This window comes from Schistocerca gregaria, chromosome 3 (genome assembly GCF_023897955.1).
Source record: "Schistocerca gregaria isolate iqSchGreg1 chromosome 3, iqSchGreg1.2, whole genome shotgun sequence".
Lineage (NCBI taxonomy): Eukaryota > Metazoa > Arthropoda > Insecta > Orthoptera > Acrididae > Schistocerca > Schistocerca gregaria.
Window position 1 is genome coordinate 653669576 of NC_064922.1, and position 25740 is coordinate 653695315.

At 42.6% G+C, this 25740-nt stretch overlaps 1 protein-coding gene across 1 annotated transcript in view; it reads left to right on the plus strand.

The window, feature by feature from the left end:
• LOC126356113 (phosphatidylinositide phosphatase SAC2) overlaps positions 1-25740 on the plus strand; it is a 374100-nt gene that overhangs the window by 173233 nt on the left and 175127 nt on the right. Inside the window, exon 9 of the mRNA XM_050006814.1 lies at positions 12095-12165. Coding sequence (XP_049862771.1) covers positions 12095-12165 — 71 coding nt within the window. The remainder of the gene's footprint in view (positions 1-12094; positions 12166-25740) is intronic.

Below are 25740 nucleotides of genomic sequence, written 5' to 3' on the forward strand. Positions count from 1 at the left end.
GGTCGGCCCCTGCCCCCCCCCTCCCTCTCGGTCGGCCTTCAGCCCATTGGTCCCCCTCCCTCTCGGTCGGCCTTCAGCCCATTGGTGCCCCTCCCTCTCGGTCGGCCTTCAGCCCATTGGTCCCCCTCCCTCTCGGTCGGCCTTCAGCCCATTGGTCCCCCTCCCTCTCGGTCGGCCTTCAGCCCATTGGTCCCCCTCCCTCTCGGTCGGCCTTCAGCCCATTGGTCCCCCTCCCTCTCGGTCGGCCTTCAGCCCATTGGTCCCCCTCCCTCTCGGTCGGCCTTCAGCCCATTGGTCCCCCTCCCTCTCGGTCGGCCTTCAGCCCATTGGTCCCCCTCCCTCTCGGTCGGCCTTCAGCCCATTGGTCCCCCTCCCTCTCGGTCGGCCTTCAGCCCATTGGTCCCCCTCCCTCTCGGTCGGCCTTCAGCCCATTGGTCCCCCTCCCTCTCGGTCGGCCTTCAGCCCATTGGTCCCCCCTCCCTCTCGGTCGGCCTTCAGCCCATTGGTCCCCCTCCCTCTCGGTCGGCCTTCAGCCCATTGGTCCCCCTCCCCCTCCTCCTCTTGTCCCATTCTTGCTGCGCACTCCATCCCTCCCTCCCTCCCTCCCTCCCTTTGCCCTCCCCTCCTGTGCCCCTCTCACCCCCTCCCACCATCCTCCCTTCCCCCTCCCTTCCCCCTCCCCTCCCTCCCACCTCTCTCCCACTCCCCCTCCCCACCCCTCCTCCTCTACTCCCCTCCCCCCTCCCCCCTCCTCGCCACCCACATTCTGCTAGACTGACAAAAAAACACTATACAGGTGTTGGGTTGGGAAGTCATTCATAAGCCACCTTATTCACTTGATCTTGTGCCCTCAATTTTCATCTTTTCTGCTCCCTGTCAAACAGCTGTCAATGAACTTCCTTTCCAGATAAAAATGTGCCCCCAAACATAGCTTGATAAGGTCTTTGCCTCAAAACCACGTGCTCCTCAGGGGCTCAGCATTCGTTTGCTGAGTACGGGCTTGGCGACCCTGGAGTTCCTGAGCTGGGGACTGGTAAGCGCCACCAGTCCTCTGTTACTGTAAGCTCTGGTCATACTTCAGTGACCACCATGCAGCGCAGTGGTGGAATGTTGTGTGTTTTGGAGTGAGCTTGGTTGGTCAGTCCTCCCGAAAAGAAGTCTATGATCAATAGTAACAGGGCATTAGTGTGCCGTAACACTTGTATCGTAATCAAGCGAAATAGGAGACGATTTGAGAAGATATCCCCTTTCTATATTAACAAGGCATTGGAAGGCATTGCTCGAATGCTTTTGTGGGGACTGCTAATTCCACCCAAATATCTACGCTTCTGGGAAGTAAGGCCTTAAGTGACTACCCTATTGAGGCTTTATTGCATAACACCCTTAACTATAGTAAGGGCGGGGTTACCTGCTCCGATATAATGGAGATGGACCCCACAGAGTTGCGTGAAGAGTGGAAGAATGTGAACGTCAAAGAGGTGCAGAATTATATGAGGCAAGTCAATGGCAAATTGGAAAAATTGGCAACGTTTATTCTAACATTTAGTACCCCTGATTTACCAGAATATATCCTTGCCGGTTATATCTGCCTTAAGGTTCGCCTGTTTGTTCCTAACCCCATTCGATGCTATAAATGTCAAAGATTTGGCCCTACCACTATGGCATATAACGGGAAGGCTACTTGTGGCAATTGCGGAGGCTCCACTCAAAAGTCAGGGACTTCTTGTACACTGCCTCCAGAATGTGTAAGCTGCTCTGGGGATCACACATTGTGGAGCAGAAAGTGTGGGGTTTACAATGAGGAAAAGAAAATTGAAGAGTTGAAAGTACAGAGATGCATACCCTATGGTGAAGCTAAAAGGGCTTACAAAGTCATGCAACCACCGGTTTTTGCAACTTCTTCTGCATCAGCACTTAAAACACCAATAGCTAAGTGTGATGCTTTCACATAAACTCAGACCACAGATTCAAGTACGAGCACATGCACTTCTCACTGTACCTGTGGGGGAAAGGCTCCACTTGCAACTGATGTCACTCGGAAGTCATCAGCAGTAGACGTACCACCTAAGCCACATACCACTCCCCAACTTCGGAAGCCACATAAGCCATCCCAGCAACCCAGGCAGCTTCCTCCTCCTGTCAGTAAAGAAAAGTGTTCTTCTAAAAGTAGTTCTAAGTCCAAGAAAGCAGTAGGTAAGCCTTCGGATTGACGAGCGCTCTCCCTTTTTGATGGCGACTATGCTCTTGAAGATATGGACCTCCAATCAGAAGAACGCGGATCTGTCTAATGTCCCCCCTGACTCCCCGGTAAATCACCGCCTACGAGGGAGAAAGGAAAGAACCATCATCGCTAACCAATGGCTTCCATAGTGACCTCTGTGTTGCAGTGGAATTTGATTGGATATCGCTCACATTTGGAAGAATTTCAGCTGCTGGTCCAGGATAAACCATTCTGCATCTGCTTACAAGAAACGCATTTTAAAGTCGCAGACACAGCTTCATTACGGGGCTACCACATATACTGGAAAGACGATACCACTGTAGGCAGGGCTAAAGGTGGAGTGGCTATTTTTCTTGATGAAAGTTTTCTCGCCATTTACTATCACAGTGTGTTCTTTGTACCCCCCCTCCCCCATGACACTTTAGATGCGGGCGCACTGGCAGACCTCTTTCAGGCACTCTCGCACTCATTCCTTCTTGTGGGGGACTTCAATGCCCACAATGTGCCTTGGGCACTTGGCTACTACTTGCTCCAGGGGTCGGCTGATCGAGCGACATGTCTATTTTGAGGATATCTGCCTTCTGAATGCGGGTCAGATGACTCACTTTTCCACAGCTAAAGGGGCTTTTTCAGCTATTGATCTTTACTTTTGTTCCTCAGCTATTGCAGGTTCATTCCAGTGGGAAGTGACTCCAGATTTACATTCTAGTGACCACATTCCAGTGTGGATTCCTCTGCCGCCTTGGACAGTGACCAGCAGGAGACCATGATACAAAGGGCAAATTGGTTACTGTACAGTCGACAGGCTATTTTTGAACAAAAGGATTGTGCACAGGAGGCGGTGGCCCATATCACTCATGAGATCCAAAGGGCTGCCGCAGAGTCCATCCCCAGGTCTACTAACCGCCTCGGATGATGGCCTGTTCCATTGTGGAATGACGACTGTCGATTGGCAATCTGGGCCAGACGGACAGCTCTTCAGAACTTTAAATGGTATCCAACTACAGACATTCTTCATGTCTTCAGGTCTGTAAGAGCACGTGCAAGGCGAGTGATTAAAGAAAGGAAGGGGGCTTCCTGGAGGGAATTCGTGATTTCCATTAGTCGGTCCACTTCCGCTGCGCACGTTTGGGATTTCAGGCAAGGGTAGTCCACACCCCCTAACAGCCTTGTCAAATAATGGGGTTTTAGTGGACATGCCAGGAGAGATGGCTCACAGTTTAACTGAACACTTCTTTACTGTTACTAAGTCAGCCAGACAAGCTCCTGCTGTTCAGGTATTCTGTCGGACTGCAGAGATGAGGAAGCTCAATTTTTTCTCATGTAATGAAGAAGTCTACAACCTTCTATTGCCCATGTGGGAACTGGAATCAGCTTTATCTGCAACCAAAGATACTGCTCCAGGACCTGATGTGATCCACTATACAATGCTTCGTCATCTGTGCCCTGAAGTGAAAGATCAGCTTCTCTATTGTTTCAGTCAGATTTGGTTTAATGGACAGTACCCAACGATTTAGAAGGAGGCAATCTTAATTCCATTCTGGAAACCAGGTAAGGACCAGAGTGCCCCTAACAGTCACCCTTACTAGTTGTATGGGTAAGACTGTTGAACGCATGGTCAACCGCCGCCTCATCTGGCTGCTAGAGTCCCGAGGTTACCCGAGCCGCTCCCAGTGTCGTTTCAGGCACTACCGTTCCACTCTTGACAACTTAATTCTACTGGAGACGGTGATACAGGAGTCCTCCTTACATCGAAACCATTTAGTTTGTGTGTTTTTTGACACCGAAAAAGCATATGACGCTACTTGGAGGTACATCATCATTTGCCAACTTCATAAATGGGAACTACATGGACACCTGCCGCTTCTGATCCAATGCTTTCTCAAGGACAATTTTCGTTATCGCATTGGTGACGCCATATCTGATTGCTATGTTCAGGAGAATGGTGTGCCCCAGGGCAGTGCCCTCAATTTTACATTGTTTGCTATTGCAATCAATGGCATTTCCTCTGCAGTCAGGAGCCCTGTCGAATGCTCTTTGTTTGTGGATGACTTCGCAATCTTCTACTCTTCCTCTGATCTTAAGACGACGACGAGGCAGCTACAACTGACCATTTGGAGACTGGAAACTGGCCCCAGACAACTGGTTTTCGGTTCTCACATGAGAAGACTGTGCCCAGATAACTGGTTTTCAGTTCTCACCTGAGAAGGCTGTGTGTGTCAATTTTAATCATGCTTGTCGTAGTTTTATCCAACCAGAGCTTACAATGGGGGACCATATTTTACTTTTTCAAGAGACAGTGCACTTTTAGGGTTTTATCATTTGACTAGAAATTAACATGGCTCTCTCACATGATTGACCTACGAACAAAGGGATTCCGGTTGTTGAACATTTTGAGATGCCTTGGCGGAATAACATGGGGAAGTGACATGTCCCGCCTCTTAGGGCTTTATAGGGCATTTGTTTGATCACGGTTACACTATGGCGGTGTGGTCTGTGGATCAGCCCGTCCTTCCTACCTCTGGATGTTAGATGCTGTCCACCATGCGGGCGTTCGGATATCAAGTGGCACCTTTTGGACCAGCCCAGTTCAGAGTCTTTGTGCAGAGGCTGGTGAACCGCCACTCTGGGTCCGGTGACGTATCCTTTTGGATCGACAGGTGCTGAAAATCTCAGCATCACCCCAGTCATTGGTATTTAGTTCAGTGATTCAACCAGCCTTCGAATGACAATTCAGGAATCGGCCCCTAGTGACCCAGGCATTTGGTATACGTGCTACAGCGTGCCTCAAGGATCTGGATCTCTTGGGCATGAAAATACACACCCAGGGATGGAACACACTGCCACCTTGGTGTCTATGGGGGCCCAAAGTGATTTTAAGCTTGACGCAGCACCCGAAAAATTGTACTCCAGATATGATTCTTACAACTTTGTTTTCGTCTATTTTATTATTATTTATACAGATGGATACCAGCAGGGGAATGCTCTCGGTTGTTCTGTGGTTTCCCCTGACTGGGTTTTTAAAGTGAGTCTTCCAGAACAATTTACAAATTATTATGCGAAGTTATACGGCATTCTAATGGCACTGGAGAGGGTTCACAGACATCACCATACAAGTTTTCTTGGCTGTTCCGACTCTCTTAGTGCACTGCAAGTGATTCACCAAATGTATCTGGTAGACCTGCTGATTCAGCTCATCTATGACTGCTTACAGCAGCTCCAACACCATGACAAGGTGGTGATCTTTTGCTGCGTACCTGGCCACGTTGGGATACAAGGTAATAACATGGCTGATAAAGCTGCCAAGGAAGCATGTAGGGATGGTGCTGTCCATCAATGTCCCATCCAGTGGCATGCTATTATCTCATTTTCTGACAGATGCATCATGTGTTAGTGGGAGACTGAATGGTTTCAGGTGTTGGACAACAAGCTGCGGTCACTCAAACCGACCACAGAAGCTTGGCAGACTTCATGTCAGCCGCTGGAAGGAGGTTTTGCTTACCAGACTGCGCATCGGGCGTAGCTGTTTCACACATAGCTTCCTCCTCCGGGGGGGGGGGGGGGGGGGGGGGGGGTCCAATTTCTGTGAAGTTTACGGTGTGCCGCTTTCAGTTCAGCATATTGTGGTTGTGTGTGTTCTGTATACTGATAATAGGGCAGCCCTTGGTCTTGCTGGAGATCTGCCCACCGTCCTCGCAGATACTGATACCAGTGTTAAGAGAGTGGTGAAATATTGTGAATTATCAGGCGTCATCCCTAAACTGGTGGGGAAGGGTGGCAGACTTTAGTACATTATAAACTGCTCTGCATGTGGGACAGCCTTCGTCCCCACCCATGAGATTTCATGTTGATTTTTCGTCAGGGCACTGATGACCGTGATGTCGAGCACCCCCTCAACCCAACTCATCATCATCATCATAATCATCATCATCATCATCATCAAAACCACGTGATTTGTATAGTGGCAGAATTAGTTATCCCAGTGCTGACCAATTATTGTGAAAAAGGACCCTGTTACTGGTATGTGTTGTGTTTCTTCATCTTACAGAAAGTGCTATAAACGTATGCGCCAACTTAATATAATTCCTTTTCTACACTATTAGATGGGCCTCCAAGAACCACTGCTTTAGGATGTGGATTATCCATCATTTTATGAGGACCTTCATATCTGTGAAAAAACTTGAAGAGGTTGAAAAAAATCAGCCAACCAGTTATTTAGCTGATAACTTAGGGTTTGATATTTATAAAAATTTCTTCTTCAGAAGGGGTTGGCCTTATTACATCGCTTGGTGGTAAATTACATTAGCTGAAGCCAAGTGGCTCTTGTCATATATAAAATTGATATAAAAACCAGAAACATCACGTGCCATGGCTTAAGGTAGCAGCCATATTACATTCAGCATACATCAGAATAAATGCATAATTGTATTCACCCACTGGTGAAGGCTCTAGTCTATGAAAAATTGAGAGTCAAGAGAATAAAATATTTGTGTAACATAAGTATGGTGAATATTTATGTTATGCAAATAGCTGAGGGTGGTCATTTCGGACTGAAACCGGACATCGGCGGAAGAGTTGATATTGTTATCAGAGACTGGAATAAAAAACATTTGACAGTATTGGATCACTGTTTGTATACGCGATTATTCCGCAGTTGATGAAACTAAAAACATGTTCCAGAGGTATATCTGCAGTAGTTTACCAGAACATCCAGAGAAGCAAAGATGTAATGTCATAAAATTTTTATGTTATTAACTTCTTGGTCCAAATTGTTTTTTAAATTCCAGACAATTGTATAAAGTTTTCAGCAAAAGTTGTAGAGAATATTATTTTAGAAAAATGAAAGGAAACAACTGAAACAACTTACTAATCATTACCAACAATGACATAAACGTTTCTACATTTCTAATAGAAAGTAGCAGGCAAAAAGGAATACGCCTCAAGAATGAGATCGACAGGAAGTGCAAAATGGCTAAGCAGGCATGGCTAGAGGACAAATGTAAGGATGCAGAGGCTTATTTCACTAGGGGTAAGCAGGCATGGCTAGAGGACAAATGTAAGGATGCAGAGGCTTATTTCACTAGGGGTAAGGACCTTCAGAGAAAGGAGAACCACTTGTATGAATATCAAAAACTCAGATGGAACCCCAGTTTTAAGCAAAGAAGGGAAAGCAGAAAGGTGGAAGGAGTATATAGAAGGTCTATACAAGGGCGATGTACTTGAGGACAATATTATGGAAATGGAAGAGGATGTAGATGAAGATGAAATTGGAGATATAATACTGCGTGAAGAGTTTGACAGACACTGAAAGACCTAAGTCGAAACAATGCACCGGGAGAAGACAACATTCCATTATAAGTACTGACAGCCTTGGGAGAGCCAGTCCTGATGAAACTCTACCATCTGGTGAGCAATATGTATGAAACAGACTTCAAGAAGAATCCCAAAGAAAGCAGGTGTTGACAGATGTGAAAATTACCGAACTATCAGTTTAATAAGTCACAGCTGCAAAATACTACCATGAATTCTTTACAAACGAATGGAAAAACTGGTAGAAGCCGACCTCTGGGATGATCAATTTGGATTCCGTAGAAATATTGGAACACGTGAGGAAATACTGACCTTATGACTTATCTTAGAAGAAAGATGAAGGAAAGGCAAACCTATGTTTCTAGCATTTGTAGACTTAGAGAAAGCTTTTGACAATGTTGACTGGAATACACTCTTTCAAATTCTGAAGGTGGCAGGGGTAAAATACAGGGCGCGAAAGGTAATTTACAATTTGTACAGAAACCAGATGGCAGTTATAAGAGTCGAGGGACATGAAAGGGAAGCAGCGGTTGGGAAGGGAATGAGACAGGGTTGTAGCCTATCCCAGATGTTATTCAATCTGTATATTGAGCAAGCAGTAAAAGAAATGAAAGAAAAATTTGGAGTAGGTATTAATATCCATGGAGAAGAAATAAAAACTTTGAGGTTCCCCGATGACATTGTAATTCTGTCAGAGACAGCAAAGGACTTGGAAGAGCAGTTGAAAGGAGGGTATAAGATGAACATCAACAAAAGCAAAACGAGGATAATGGAATGTAGTCGAATTAAGTCGGCTGATGCTGAGGGAATTAGATTAGGAAATGAGACACTTAAAGTAGTAAAGGAGTTTTGCTATGTGGGGAGCAAAATAACTGATGATGGTCGAAGTAGAGAGGATATAAAATGTAGACTGGCAATGGCAAGGAATGCATTTCTGAAGAAGAGAAATTTGTTAACATTGAGTATAGATTTAAGTGTTAGGAAATCATTTCTAAAAGTATTTGTATGGAGTGTAGCCATGTATGGAAGTGAAACATGGATGATAAATAGTTTGGACAGGAAGAGAATAGAAGCTTTCGAAATGTGGTGCTACAGAAGAATGCTGAAGATTAGATGGGTAGGTTACATAACTAATGAGGAAGTAATGAATAGGATTAGGGAGAAGAGAAGTTTGTGGCACAACTTGACTAGAAGAAGGGATCAGTTGGTAGGACATGTGTTGAGGCATCAAGGGATCACCAATTTAGTATTTGAGGGCAGCGTGGAGGGTAAAAATTGTAGAGGGAGACCAAGAGATGAATACACTAAGCAGATTCAGAAAGATGTAGGTTGCAGTAGGTACTGGGATATGAAGAAGCTTGCACAGGATAGAGTAGCATGGAGAGCTGCATCAAACCAGTCTCAGGACTGAAGACAACAACAACAACAACAACAACAACAACAACAATGGAAAGTAAACAAATTTACATGTATAATAATCTTTGTTCTCTGGAGTCCTGTAAAACTACTGCAGATATACATCTGGGACATATTTTATTTGATTCACCAGACCAATAACAACAAAATAAATGTAAATCGTGCTTTACTTTAACCTCATACAGTTTTGTGATGCCTTCATATTAGCGATGTTGCTAAATTCGAGGAAAAATATTTTATTAACTGTAACTCTGCAGCTAAACATTTGTGGACCTATGTTTATATGAACTTTTTTCTTTAGTTTTACTTGTAGAATAACATATTAAAATATTTGCATATCTTTGTGAAACATCCGTTATATTGTCATGTGGATGTCAGTCTCATTCCAGTCTTTAGAATTAGCACTAGTTTCGTTACCTGTGTGTACTTTTCTGATTGTTTACTCAACGTGTTTGTGGCAGTCTCTAGAAGAGGAGTCAACCCCACTTCAGAGCTTTTCATCCCAGTCAACAGTGCTGTGAGACTTGTGATAATGTGGATTTACATGCAACTACTTCAGCTTTATCCGTCTTTATAATGGATTATAAACTTTTATATCGTGTCTTACCAGTTGGTCCACATTAAGCATCCTTATACCTCATGGGCAAAAGGAGCTCTCTCTCTCTCTCTCTCTCTCTCTCTCTCTCTCTCTCTCTCTCTCTCTCTCTCTCTCTCTCTAAAAAAAGGCTGCTAATGCCAGTTGGAACACATTTGGGAACTGCTTAGTAAGAGGATGGGAACTGATGCTGCCATTTATTTATTCAGTTGCTTAATGCTTTGACTAGAGTATGGAGGAAGTAGAACTTGATCTGTGACTTGATAGAAATTTATATTGTATATCATTTATCACTATTGTTGTTGTTAGGGTGCAATAATACTCATATTTGTAGCAGCTGCAATAATAATAATAATAATCTGTCCTAGTGGAGAAGACGTCATTAAAGTAGACATTTGAAAATGGTCTCTACCAAAAATAAAGAAATGAAATAAAGTGATAAAGTTAATCTATGAAGAAATATTGAAAATAGAAAAAAATCTTAGGATTGCGGAATGCAGCCTTGATACATCCACTATGTAAGAAATTCAGCAAATAAGACACTAAATACTACAGAATTTCTTTACAACCAGTTAAATATATTTTCAGAGACTCTACTAAACAATGTAGAAACTACACTGGATAGTCATCTAGGTGTCGTGGCTTTTTTTTTTTTTTTATGGAGGACTGATCATGTGCTGAACATATATTTAATTTGAAGTCAATCACTTGCCACAGATTACTGAACTCGAGAGATATTGTAAAAAAAATTGTTGATTCTCTATTAGCAGAGAAGCTGTACCTAAAGAAATGGGAGAATTTAGTGTAGAGTCTAACTTTGTAATTTGTGAAACACTTACATGGTATCTAAAGTGAAATATTTGGAAGAAATATCGCGGCCCTTTGAAACAAACACAGCTGTATGCCATGGTGATGGTCTATTTCCAATTCTTTTTAATCATTTTCTTCAAGAAAGGAAAAAGTGAGAATCTCAAATGAAAACCTGAATGAATATAAGATTTCACCAATAAGATTGTGAAGAGGAAGCAAAATATTTGAATAAACTATCTTGTGTGTGCAGATGACTTAGCTATACTTTCTGAAAAATGACTTCTGCTTTAATAAAAATTGTTTTAGAAGAATATAGACAGGAAAAAAATTATCAAACATTAAAGGAATGCCAAAATTTCTTAAAACAGTTGTTGGCCAGTTACAAGAGGCCAAAAAAATTTGAATATCTTGGGAGACAATACAAAAAATTGTTTAGAAAAAGTTTTTTTATAGAAGAAAGGCTACTTAAAATGGGAACGGCATATGGCCGAACTACATCTGCATCTACAGCTGTTAACTATGTTTTTTCTTCATGTCTTCTGGCCACTCCAGACTATTTTATTTTCCCTCTGTCAGCTGTTTACACACACACACACACACACACACACACACACACACACACACACACACACACACACACACACACACACACAAATTAAAGAAATGGTTGTCTAAAAGTGGAAATGCTTTTCAGTACAGTAGTGAAGTGAGAAGTGAGAATGTCTGTATGTATGTGAATGTCCAGCTTTAACACATCATTTAAGAAAATATTAGGATCATGTACAATATAATAGGTTGGAAGTTACGAATGAATGATGAAGTTTATGGAACATAATGGAAGTAATGAGAAAAAGAAGACTGGTGTTTTTCGAACATTTATGTCATGTGCAGGTTAGTAGATTAACCAAAAAGCTCTTCAAATAGTTGTTGACTAAGATGTCAACAAATTGGATCCATGGAGTTAAAATGATTTAGGAATATAAACACTGAAGAAACAGCTGACAGAAGAGTTAAAAATAAGCTGGTCTGGAGTGGTCAGGAGAGACAAGGAAGAAATATAGTAAACAGATGAAGGGTACTGAAGGAAAAAAAAAAAAGGAACTGTAATTGGCACTTGCTCTTTAGCTGAACCATCTAAGAACGGAAAAATAAGTTATTTCCTCAGTGTTAGTTTGAATGGCACAGTGCAATGTGAAATCTAGTCCACCAGAAAATAGTGTGCTGTCGCTTCCTGAACTGTACTGTGACGTACAAGGTAATGAAGGGAACTTTGATATTTAAATGGTATTGAATTCATAGTGTGACTTGGCAATTTTGACGTTTGCGAAGCTTTACTAGAACTAAATGAACTGATAACTAACCAAAAAAATCCTAGAGCACAGGCAAGGGATTTAGCCTTGAAACATTGGAATTGTGAGTTGACCTCTTCTGGCTCGTGTGTGTGTGTGTGTGTGTGTGTGTGTGTGTGTGTGTGTGTGTGTGTGTGTGTGTGTAGGGGGGGGGGGGGGGAGATATCAAAAATATCAGATGCAGTTTTTGATATTTCTGTCCTGTAAGTTCTTGTGTCCTGACGATCATTTATTTGGCCGTTTGCTCTTTAGCTCTTTAGCTTTTTTCAAACTAAATAAATAAATCAATAACAATTAGACTAAAATCCTTGATTTTTTATGTACACACTTTTTGGCTATTTGCAGTCCATGCTTACAATATGTTATTTATTAAGCTAATTCTTGGCATTTCAGGGTGACTACACAAGGACTGGAGAAAGGAAATTCACTGGAATGATGAAAGATGGAATGAACTCAGCTAACAGGTACCCACTATTTACTATAAAATTGTGTCAAACTATCTATAAACAAGGAGACGTATGTTTTATTTACCTGAGAAGGAAAACTGAGTAGCTGGTAGAAAAATTAAGGGACAACATAAATACAAGTAGAATGACAGCATATCTGTGGCTAGTGAAGTGTGTTGTAGGCAGATAAAATATGTCTTAGGTATTTTTTAGTGTGTGTGTGTGTGTGTGTGTGTGTGTGTGTGTGTGTGTGTGTGAGGGGGGGATGGAGATGGGATCGCGCAAATGGTAACAGTCCCAAAACATGTTGTAAGGGCACCCAAGTGGTTACTTCTATATTTGTTAGTGACTCTCCATCCAAGGAAACATCAATCCAGTCCAAAAATTTTTCAAATGCTGCCTCTACCTTATTACAAGGACCCATAACTGTCAGGGTAGTATGTGAAATAAGTGCAAATTATGTTTTGTATGACTGATTGTTTTGAAATATCTTGTTGGTTGGAGATAATCCTGTTAGAGATATTTCATTATATTAGAGCTCAAAATATTGTCTAAGATTGTACAGTAGATGCATTCTACAAAATATCAATGCCAAGTTTTGTCGATAACTTTTGCAACCTTCTCATAGATGGGTGTAACACATACATTCTTTCTAGTGGGCACACACTATGGGCTGAGGTACTTTAAGGTTGTGGAAACATATTGGTACAGCTAAAATTTAAGGCAAATTGTAAAGCATACTTAGAAGGGGTCTTTCATTCTGTAGTGGTGTACATCTTGTTTTGAAACTTGCCATAGTGGGGCTCAATCCTGGAATCTTGTCTTTTGCTGGCAATACTGGGCAAGGTTCTGGATTGTGTTCCAGTCTGACACTTAGTTTTACTCTTCCAGAAAATTTCAAAATATATCAGTGTTATCAGCTGTGTACAACATCAGCTATGCCAGAATATGAGTGTGTAGCTACAAACTTTATTGTATACCCTGTTGTTGGGGTGACAATAATTGGAGCAAAGTTAGATAGCAGTTCCACAATTAGTTTCTATGTGAAAGGGCATTGCTTGTAATAGCTTAATCTTAACTAGTTAAATGTTCCCAGCTTTGTGTGGGTAACACTAAATACCTATGGCTGGACAGCTTGACTTGCAGTGTGGCACTGGTAATAAATTATATATACAAACCTTTCCTTGTGAATCAGTCTCTCCTTGTGAATCAGTCTCTCTGTTAGTGAAAACTACGTCAAAGCCTCTGCAGTAGTTTCTGAGCTTAGTCTTCACGTACAAACAGAAAAATGAGGTGTGGAACTTTAATTTATAATGTGTATGAATGAACAGTGTGATTTGCTAATCTCAGTTTATTGACAACTGTTTGAGCCCACATTTAAGGTGAGAACTGTAAATATGTCAGCCTTGTAGCATAGTCTGTGGCCAACCCACTGTGACAAGTGTGCATTATCAGTTCTAAATTAACTAACCTATTGTCTTGAAAGCTCTTTCCTAAAGAAAATGAGTTGGAAACTGCAATCTGACTTCTCTCACATTCTGAACTCTTGTAACTTAGGTTAGAAAATGTTTTACTTTAATGTTATACCCTGTTTTTTTTTTATTTTAAGGGGGGTGATTATTGCCTGTGCCCAAAGTGTGGGCAGGATAAAACTAACTGGAATGTACAAAAGGCATTCCCTGGCAAATGTGACTGACAGTCGAAGGATTGTACCAGACTTCTCATGACAAAAAACAGAAAATACAAAAAAAGTCCTTAGCTGTCAGTGCCAAAATGGTCAGTAAGTATCTGTACTGACTGGATATGTCCACTTTTAGCAGACCCTCTTTCTTCTGTGAGTCACTTTGGAATTGCGGGACTGATGACGTCACCATTTGGTCCCATAACCCCATCTCAGTCAATCAATCAGTATGTACCTATAGGATCAGACATGTAATGGTCTTAGACAGACATAGGCCTGAGGAACACTATAACCCACAATATACACCAGCATATGGGAAGGGAATATAAATGAATGTTGTGATACTAGATACAAGAACATTGAGAACCAAGATAAGGATTGTGGAACTTGAAATTTACTTAGCCAAGATCACTTTGGATGTATTGAATACATTTCAGATTGGAGCAAATAATGAAAACACAGTATTAAATTAATGGGTAATGGTATCAACTCACTGAATAGTAGAGGTACTGAGTTATCAGAAGACATGTAAACAAGACTGAGAACTTAATTAGCTTTTGGATGAATTCTTTTTGCCAGCCATATAGTACACATAAAGACATGCACTTCTGTAGCTTCAGTGTCTTGGCTGACTACACTGTGCTACCACTGAAGCTTGACTGGGATAAAGGTAGGGGAGAAAGGAGACGGGGAATTGGAGGAAGAAAAAGTTGGGAATGGTGGCTGACAAGTGGGAGGGAGAGGCAGCAGGTTCATAGGAATGAATGTGGCATCAGTGATTATTCTAAATGTTGGCAGGGGGAGTTGTGTGCAGTGCATGATGGTATGGAGGAAAGATAGGGAGGGGATATACACTGTGCAGTCACATTAGTGTGATTGTCTGTCAAAAGTTTAAATAACCACCAATTGCAGTGCAAGATGTGCAGGAAGTGTGTCAGTGAGGTTCTGGAAGATATCAGCAGGGATGTGGAGCCCTGCCGACATCAGTGCCATGGCTAGCTGTACTAGCTTTCTCTGTTCAGGATTCATGGCACTAACAGCCTGGTCAAAGTAGTTCCACAGATTTTTGATTGGGTTTAAATTCAGGGAGTTCAGTGGCCATGGGAGTGTGGGAAACTCATCCTGGTGCTTTTTGAGCCTCACACATACATTGTGAGCAGTGTGGAATGTTGCATTGTCCTGCTGCTAATTGCCGTCATCCCAAGGAGAAACAATCTGCATGTAGGGATGGACGTGGTCCTCCGTGATAGATGCATATTTTTGTTGAGCCATTGTCCCTTCCTGAATGATGAGATAACCTAAGGGATACCACGAAAACATTCTCCAGATCACAATGCTTCCTCCTCCAGCCTGGACCTTTTGCTTTCAGATATATCCCATCATACATGCCAATGACCATCTGTCTGATGGAACATGGTTCATCTGAAAATGCCATCTGTCACCACTCAGTGGACATCAAGTTGTGATATTGGCATGCAAGTTTCAGCCTTCATCGCTGATGAACGGCAGTCAGCATGGGGGCATGAATCAGGTGCCTGCTGCAGAGGCCCATACACAGCGACGTTTGTTGAATAGTCGTTGAGGAGACACTGTTGGTAGCCCCCTTGGTTCATCTGGACAGTCAGTTGCTCAACAGTTGCACATCTATTCCCTTGTACACATCTCTGTAGCTGTAGTTCACCCCTCTTCTGTGGCCCACGGTGCACCACAGGTGCCATGGTGCTAGTTTTGGGTAGTGCCATTTTGCCATACACAGGATACTGTAACCACAGTGGCAAACGAACGGTTTACAAACTTGGCAGTTGTAGAAATGCTTCCACCGTTGGCCCGAAAGCCAGTGATTATGCCTCTTTGGATGTGAAATAAATCTCTATTTCAACATTGCTTCAAGAACTGTGTTATTTTCCACGTTTCCCGACACACTGTATATACCATCCATTACTAGTGTTGCCACTTGCTGCCTGTGAGAGGTTATTGGATGTTTTGACATCAGGTATAGGTGGTGGTCACATTAATGTGACTGAAGGAGAAGACTGGAGGGAAGGTATGTTGGTGCAAGATGAGTGAAATTGTGCTCCTGCAGAAGAGTGGGAATGGGTGTTGGACAGGGGCTAGCAGAGACTAAAGCCAGGAGGGCCATGGGATCAAAGGAAGTGCTGTTCTGTGCTCAACAACATGTTCTGCAGCTGAGTGTACTACTCTGCTCTTTGCCACATTTTAGCAACGGCCATTTGTGTGAATGGAAAGCTGGTTCGTGGGCAGGCACACATGCAAATCTGTGCTGAAATTACTGCAGAACGTGAATTTTGACATTACTACTTTCATTGATGGTCCTGCCTCTGGGATGATAGAACAAGCCTGTGATGGGACCAGGTTAGGATGTGTTGGGTAGGTTTATGGAACTGTTGCACCTGGGTCTTCCACACAGATATGTGACAGGTGGCAAGTAACTGGGAGTGGGTGTCGTTTAAGGATGGACTGGGATACTGTCTAGGTTGTGTGCATGATGACATACCAGTTTTGTAGGTATGAAAGGGTTGTAGTAAAGGTGTTCCTCAGCCAGGAACAATGATAAAGAATTGAAACCCTGGCAAAGGATATGGTTCAGTTGTTTCAGTCTGGGACTACCGCATAATCTCCCGCCTAATCCATGACACTCCTCACTCCCAATGCCTCCCCCCCCCCCCCCCCCCACCCCCCTCAACAACCACCTTCCCAAAATCAATAAACCCAACAATTCTGGATACCTTGTTGTAGCCAGTTTACTGTACTTCCTCCAGCTAAATCGGAGATGATGTTGAGTGCCACATCCAACCTGTTACCTATAGCCTAGCCTCCCGTATAAAAGGCACAGACCACTTTCTTCACCAACTCTCAGCCATCTTCACACCATAATTGCTTGGATCTCTGCTCGTCAGTATTGATACCACATTTTTATACACCAATATCCTCCATACACATTCTTGCTGCTATCGAACACTGTTTCTCCCAGTATCATTCAGACTCCATGCTCACCACCTCATTCGTAATACATTGAAAGTGCTGCATTCTCACACGTCACTACTTCCCCTTTGAGAAGAAGATAATACAAACAAATCTGTGGCACATCTATGCACACCTGTGTGGCTTCTTCCTATGCCCATCTGTTTGTGCCATCTAGTGAAAGTTTTCCTAGCTATCCAAAATCCCACTCACTTTGACACCGAATGAGGTGGCGCAGTGGTTAGACACTGGACTCGCATTCGGGAGGACGTCGGTTCAATCCCGCGTCCGGCCATCCTGATTTAGGTTTTCCGTGATTTCCCTAAATCGCTCCAGGCAAATGCTGGGATGGTTCCTCTGAAAGGGCACGGCCAATATCCTTCCCTAATCCGATGAGACTGATGACCACACTGTGTGGTCTCCTTCCCCAAACCAACCAACCCACTCACATTGTCTGGTTCAAGTTCATTGATGGTATCTTCATGACTGGATGCAGAACCTAGGCAACATCATTCCTCCACACCCACAACACCTTCTCCTCCATCTACTTCACTTAGTCCTCCTCAGCCCAGAGTATGACCTTCCACCACATTGACCCCCACATGTCTAATGGCTGTATGCAAAGTTCTGTCCATATAAATGTTGCTAACCATCATCAGTAACTGCATTTTGATAGCTACCATTCCTTCCACACCAGTCACTCACTTCCATATAGTTCGATCACCTGCCAAATGTGCATGTCCTCTCTCTTGCTAGTATGTGGAAGGTCATATTTAGACTTAACAGGTAGGCATTATCCCTAGAAACCTAGCCTGCAGCCAGGTTTCTCATGTTTCAAATGAGAATCATTATCATCACCCAATTTGATCCTGAACTGGATAACTGAACCATATTTTCACTATATATTCTAAATCATTGTACTTGGCAATGGGAACATCTTACCAACAAATCTTCCCACACATCTCAACTGATATGTACTAGTCGCTAACCGTTTGTTACATGGTTATACCCTATGCAAGACCTTCCTGATACACTGACCCAGCTCCTCCTACTCCAGACTCTTCGTAGACTTATTCTATAATATCAGAGACAGAATCACTTATGAAAGCAATCGTGTTGCATTCAAGCTCTGCTGTAATTTCTGCATAGTGTTGTATGTGGGGCATGACCACTAATCACATTGACAAAGGCTTTTGTTTTTCTACTGATAAAACCATTTGCAAGAATTGCTGGGGTCACAATTGGTTTCTTCCACTGTCTTTACATCTTGGGCCTGTTGCTCTTCCTGGGGCTCATGCTTGATAGGAAACTTCCTTGGTCGTCCCACGTGTCTTTCCTGGCGGCCTGATGTCTATGGTACCTCAATGTCCTGCATGTCCTCAACGGTACTTCCTGACTTCCTGGGGAGCAGATTGAACCACCCTCCTCTGTTTGTACCGGTCCCTTGTCCATTCGAAACAAGACTATGAGAGTTTCATTTATGCATGTGCATGTCCATCCTTCTTATGCCATCTTAATACTTCCACCATCGTGGCATCCATTTGACACTGGTGCCTTTTACACTAACCTTCTTGAGTCTGTATGCAGAAGCTGCCGAACTACCACTGTTCTACTGCCATAACTTTCTCTTCAGCAGATACACATGCTGTTTGTCTGACTTGTGTGGCCACCCATCCAATGCATCCTCCTTTCCATCACCTGTATGGGGTGCGTCCTTCTCCTCTGTTACCTCCTGGAGTTCAATTTCAGCTCTTGCTCCGGCAGCTTAACTTCACACTACCTGCAACTTTCCCAGTGGCTGTGAACCCTTCACCACTTCAGTTTCGTGTATCGGTTTGTGTTCACCGTGACTTTCATTTGCTTCCTAAGGACACTACTCCAACCTCACTCTATCCTCAGTTTCACAACCTTCGCATGGACCTTCGTGATAGTACCTTTGTGTACACTGCTGGCTCTCGGACTGACCGTGGTGTTGGGTGTGCCTATGTCATTGGCGCCGACATTTTCCAGTATCGATTTCCAGAACACTACTCAGTATTTACAGCAGAGGTCTTTGCTCTGTATCAGGCCACGCACTTCATCCGGTGACAAAGCCTTTTCAATTGCATCATCTGCTCAGACTCTCTCGGTGCCTTTCAAAGTCTCTGTGTGCTGTACGCCACCCACCCCTTAGTGCAATGGGTCTAGGGAAGCTGTCAGTTGACAAATCTTGATGGAGCCACTGCGATGCTTGTATGGGTTCCTGGTCCCATCAGTCTGACAGGAAACGAGGCCGCTGACACTGCTTCCAAGGCTGCAGTCCTTGTACCTCAGCCTACTAGTTCTTACACTCACCTTCAATGATTTCTGTGTTGCCGTTTGTCAGCAGGTGGTGCCACTTTGGCATCACCACTGGTCCTCCCTTCATGGGAACATGCTCTGTGTTATTAAGCCTCTCCGAGCAGCTTGGACAACTTCCTCTCGGCTCTCTTGCTGCAAGGACATCATTTTAACTAGGTAGCGCATTGGGCACTGTCTTTTTAGACGTCACCATTCATTAAGTTGTGTTCACCCACCACTTTGTGCTCAGCTTTGACAGTCTGTCATTTTCTGATGGAATGTCCTTTTTCTTTCACCGCTTACATTCTCTTTTGTGTTTGCTATCTACATCTACATCTACATCCATACTCTGCTAGCCACCTGACGGTGTGTGGCGGAGAGTACCCTGAGTACCTCTATTGGTTCTCCCTTCTATTCTAGTCTCGTATTGATCTTGGAAAAAAGGATTGTTGGTATGCCTCTGTGTGGGCTCTAATCTCTTTGATTTTATCCTCATCGTCTCTTCGCGAGATATACGTAGGAGGGAGCAATATACTGCTTGACTGTTCGGTGAAAGTATGTTCTCGAAACTTCAACAAAAGCCCGTACCAAGCTACTGAGCATCTCTCCTGCAGAGTCTTCCACTGGAGTTTATCTATCATCTCCGTAACACTTTCGCGATTACTAAATGATCCCGTAACGAAGCGCGCTGCTCTCCATTGGATCCTCTCTCTCTCTTCTATCAACCCTATCTGGTAAAGATCCCACACTGCTGAGCAGTATTCAAGCAGTGGGCGAACAAGAGTACTGTAACCTACTTCCTTTGTTTTTGGATTGCATTTCCTTAGGATTCTTCCAACGAATCTCAGTCTGGCATCTGCTTTACCGACAATCAACTTTATAAGATCATTCCATTTTAAATCACTCGTAATGCGTACTCCCTGATAATTTATGGAATTAACTGCTTCCAGTTGCTGACCTGTTATTTTGTAGCTAAATGATAAGGGATCTATCTTTCTATGTATTCGCAGCACATTACACTTGTCTACATTGAGATTCAATTGCCATTCCCTGCACCATGCGTCAATTCGCTGCAGATCCTCTTGCATTTCAGTACAATTTTCCATCGTTACAACCTCTCGATACACCACAGCTTCATCTGAAAAAAGCCTAAGTGAACTTCCGATGTCATCCACAAGGTCATTTATGTATATTGTGAATAGCAAAGGTCCTACGACACTCCCCTGCAGCACACCTGAAATCACTCTTACTTCGGAAGAATTTTCTCCATTGAGAATGACATGCTGCATTCTGTTATCTAGGAACTCTTCAATCCAATCACACAGTTGGTCTGATAGTCCATATGCTCTTACTTTGTTCATCAAACGACTATGGGAAACTATCGAACGCCTTGCGGAAGTCAAGAAACACAGCATCTACCTGTGAACCCGTGTCTATGGTCCTCTATAGTCTCGTGGACGAATAGCGCAAGCTGGGTTTTACAAGACTGTCTTTTTTGAAACCCATGCTGATTCCTACAGAGTAGATTTCTAGTCTCCAGAAAAGTCATTATACTCTAACATAATACGTGTTCCAACATTCTACAACTGGTCGACATTAGAGATATAGGTTTATAGTTCAGCACATCCGTTTGACGTCCCTTGTTGGAAACTGGGATGACCTGTGCACTTTTCCAATCCTTTGGAACGCTACGCTCTTCTAGAGACCTACGGTACACCGCTGAAAGAAGGGGGGCAAGTTCCTTTGCGTACTCTATGTAAAATTGAACTGGTATCCCATCAGGTTCAGCGGCCTTTCCTCTTTTGAGCAATTTTAATTGTTTCTGTATCCCTCTGTCGTCTATTTTGATATCTGGCATTTCGTCATCTGTGCAACAATCTAGACAAGGAACTACAGTGCAGTCTTCCTCTGTGAAACAGCTTTGGAAAAAGACATTTAGTATTTCGGCCATTAGTCTGTCATCCTCTGTTTCACTACCATTTTGGTCACAGAGTGTCTGGACATTCTGTTTTGATCCACCTACCGCTTTGACATAGGACCAAAATTTCTTAGGATTTTCTTCCAAGTCAGTACATAGAACTTTACTTTTGAATTCATTGAACGCCTCTCGCATAGCCCTCCTCACACTACATTTCGCTTCGGGTAATTTTGGTTGTCTGCAAGGCTTTGGCTATGTTTGTTTGCTGTGAAGTTCCCTTTGCTTCCGCAGCATTTTCTTAACTCGGTTGTTGTACCACGGTGGCTCTTTTCCATCTCTTACGATCTTGTTTGCCACATACTCATCTAACGCATATTGTACGATGGTTTTGAACTTTGTCCACTGATCCTCAACACTATCTGTACTTGAGACAAAACTTTTATGTTGAGCCATCAGGTACTCTGTAATCTGCTTTTTCCCACTTTTGCTAAACAGAAAAATCTTCCTACCTTTTTTTAATATTTCTATTTACGGCTGATATCATTGATGCAATAACTGCTTTCTGATCGCTGATTCCCTGTTCTGCGTTAACTGTCTGTGTTTCAGCCATTGTAGCGAAAGACGTGTGGGCTGTTGACCGCATTTTATGTTTTAATCCATCATAGCAATACGGTGAAGGCCATTTAATTTTTAGTTGTAAACCTCCATTTCTCTATGGCGTATTTTATAGACCTTTCTCCTCAGCCGTGTTTTTAGCTGTCTTGCTGTCTGTCAATTGGGATTGATATATAGTCATTTTCAACTCCTCTTTGTCTTCGTGTTGTACAGTTTTGACATGGACGCCTATGACTGTAGTTGTTTTTGCACCTGAAAACAAAACAAAACAAGACCACCAATCGGCTTCCCATCTGAATCAGTGGCCACTGCCAAACTGCGACAAAGTTTAAAGTTCAGCACCCAGTGGAAGAACATAAAATACAGTACAGTATGTCCAATTTCAATGGCTGCTTCACAATCCTTGGCATCTGATTCTTGTCCTCATCACTACAGACTGAAGTTATTTTTGCAACACTTTCTCCAGGTCTCTGCCTCCTCTAGCCTCGAGCGCCACACTCACCTCCACTTCCTCTCCAGGACCCTAACGTCACTCATCCTGCACCCACACCCTGTTTCACATTGTCTTCTCCTTTCCTTTTTCAGTTCTACCATGACCGCCCCCTTCCCCAATCCACCCCTCCACATCACCATGTATTGTAGGCAACTTCTCGTGTCTGTGGCCAGAGCAAGCTCGGAGCCCACATTCCCATCCCATACATCTGCTGCCTCATACTCTGACTTGTTAGCTGCCCTTTCCAACTTTCAGTTCAATTTACTGCCTCTTTTTGCCCCATGCCCAATCCACCCAACACAACCCCTCATCTGAGTCGAACTGCAGTGCTGTCACAATGTCATCAGACAGGACAATGTAGCTGTGCCGTATTTACATTCCACCAGGACTTTCCATTAATACAGTAGTACTGGTAATAGGATGATTGGTGAGGGGGTTACTGTGAAGTAAGAATGAAAGTCCAGAATATACAGATTCCTGTTTTACATGAGATGGAGAAAAAGCTTTTAGAAATTGAAAGTTTACCTGATTGGTTAGCTCTCTTGAAACAAACTATATTGTATAAAGTCAAGCTTGAATTTGAGAGCCTGAGGAAATAGTAAGCATCTATATCCAAATGAATACAGTCATTAACAGTTTTAAGAAAAGAGGACCATCACTATGCTTAACACTATGCTTAAACACAAAAGAGAAAGGTGAAAATGTTGGACCCAAATTTGTTTTAAGATAAAATTTGTCAGTAATGTGCACATTGAACAAGAAAATTCCAGGCAATACCGAGAACCGGGAGGTCTCGAGATGGATGTAGGCATGGTGAAACATATTACATCATTAGCACAAACAGCAGCTTAGTAAGGAATCAAGAAGTAATAAACCAGTTTCAATTGGGTCTAGACCATCATCTTGGTCAGGTCTGTCTTTTCATAGAAACAAAAGCACTAAGAAAAAAAACTAATGCCAGAAAATATTATCTAGTATATTTCTGGGGAATAATTAGAGAAAATATCTTATGAACTACAACAAAAATTCTACATGGTCCAGTCACATAAATGTGACCATTGTCTTTGTTTGATGTCAGCATGCAATACCTACTCACACATGGCAGATGGCAACACTGGCAGTGAAAGGTGTATAAACCATTCGGGAGTGGGGAGGATGTGGGAAACGCTTGACTTATCTGATGTCCAAAAGCGCATAATCATTGGTTTTCAGGCCAAGAGTGGAAGCTTTTCTGGTACAGCTGATTTGTAACGTGTCACATGCTGCCATGGTTAAAGTATACTGTGCATGGCAAAACGGTGCTACCCAAAACTGCCGCCGAGCAAACTATGGTGCACTACAGGCCATTGATGAGAGAGGCGAATGACAGCTGCAGAGATACGGACAGGTGAATAGATGTACAACTGTTCACTGACCGACTGCTCATATGAACCTAGGGCTACCAACAATTCCTCGTCTACGAAAATTGCATTTGGTCCTCCACATCAGGTGCCTGGTTCATGCATCTATGCTTGCTACTGTTCATCAGCAATGAAGGCTGGAATTTGTACACCAATATTGCAACTGGACATCGACTTAATGGTGACAGATGGCCTTTTCAGATGAATCATGATTTATGCTCCATTGGACTGATCATCAGTGGCATGTTCAACATGAAACATCTGGAAATAAATGCCTTGCATGTGTACAGTGTTGGGAATATCTTTGTGGCATTCCCTGGCTGTCCCTGACATTCAGGAAGGCACAAATATTCTGTCCACTTTTACATGCAGTTTGCTTTTTAATTGGCATGATGGAGCCTTACCAGCAGGACAGTGGAATGTTTCACACAGCTTGCAGTATACATTTGTGGCTCAAAGAGAACCAGGATGAGTTTACTGTACTTCCCTGGCCGTCAAGTTTTTGTGTAATGTTTTCAATGTATAACATTTTGCTTTGTTTTGCTGACTTTACTGCAATATATAAAAATGCACATTTTTCAGTTATCAATTTTTATATGTAGTTAGTGGTGAAATTTGGAAGTACTTGTACTTACTGTTTTCTTATGATACATTTGTGCAGAATCTCAAAGATGTTAAACATCACACACAACATTCATTGCACAGTATAAATCAAGAATAATAAACAGTTACAAAGATGAGAGTGTGATTTTCACTCTGCAGCGAAGTGTATGCTGATATGAAACTTCCTGGCAGATTGAAACTGTGAGCCAGACCGAGACTGAGACTCAGGACCTTTGCCTTTAGCGGGCAAGTTTGGAAGGTAGGAGACGAGATACTGTCAGAATTGAGGCTGGAAGGGCAGGTCATGAGTTGTGCTTGAGTAGCTCAGATGGTAGAGCATTTGCCCATGAAAGGCAAAGGTCCTGAGTTCAAGTCTTGGTCTGGCACACAGTTTTAGTCTGCCAGGAAGTTTCAGTTACAAAGATATATTTAGATGTAGTTGACAGATAATGTTACAGGTTTTCCACAGAGTATGATATGTTTTAGTACAGAGAGTATTTATTTAACAATAGGGATCATAATTTTCTAATATCTGTTTAACAGTGGTGCTTATTTCTGTGTGTTGCTATTTTTATCTGAGTATGTTGTCAAAATATCTGAAGAAATTCACTGATTTACTTTCAAGTTTTTTGCTTACATTTTGCCCTTTTTTTAGTGTGAATGTATCTCCAGTCCGTTTTACTAATTCAATTACGCCCTTTATTTAGTGGGTGTAGTACTTCGACATTTTGCTGTACTTTTCCAAGTGGGTGTCCTGTATTTTGAGTGTGTGTGTGTGTGTGTGTGTGTGTGTGTGTGTGTGTGTGTGTGTGTGTGCGTGTTTTGTGCATGTAGGCTGTTTGTCCTAGGTATAATGTGAAACATTCCTAGTATGTTACTTGGTATATGTAAACTAATATGTAATGTAAAGCGCAATTGTGACCCACAATCAGACTCTGGAGTAAACAAAGTAACATGCCAGGAATGTTCCATGCTCTACCTATGAAAAAATTCTACAAAGGTCAAAATTTCAACACCAAGTTCACAGAGCACATTAAAACCTAACCACACACACACACACACACACACACACACACACACACACACACACACACACACACTTGAATGTAAATCAGTGAATTTCTTTATATGCCCTGACAATATGATTAAATAAAAATAGCAACACACAGAAATAAGCACCATTTTAAAGCAGATATAAGCAAATTATGATCCATATTGTTAATATAAATACTGTACAAAAACATATCGTACTGTGTGGAAGGCCTGTAACATTATCCTTGTCAACTACACCTAAAACATCTTCATAACTTTTTGTTTATGTAAGTTATTCTCGATGTATACTGTCCACTGAAAGATGTGTGTGACGTTTAATGTGTGTGTGTCTGCACAAATGGACCACAAGAAAACTGTAAGTACTAGTACTTTCAAATTTCACCACTAACTTCATATAAAAATTGATAAATGACTAAAAATTTTGTATTTTTTTATTTACTGCAGTAATGTCAACAAAACTTCTACTTCTATGTCTACATCCATATTCTGCAGTGCACCATACAGTGTACAGTGGAGGGTACCATTTACC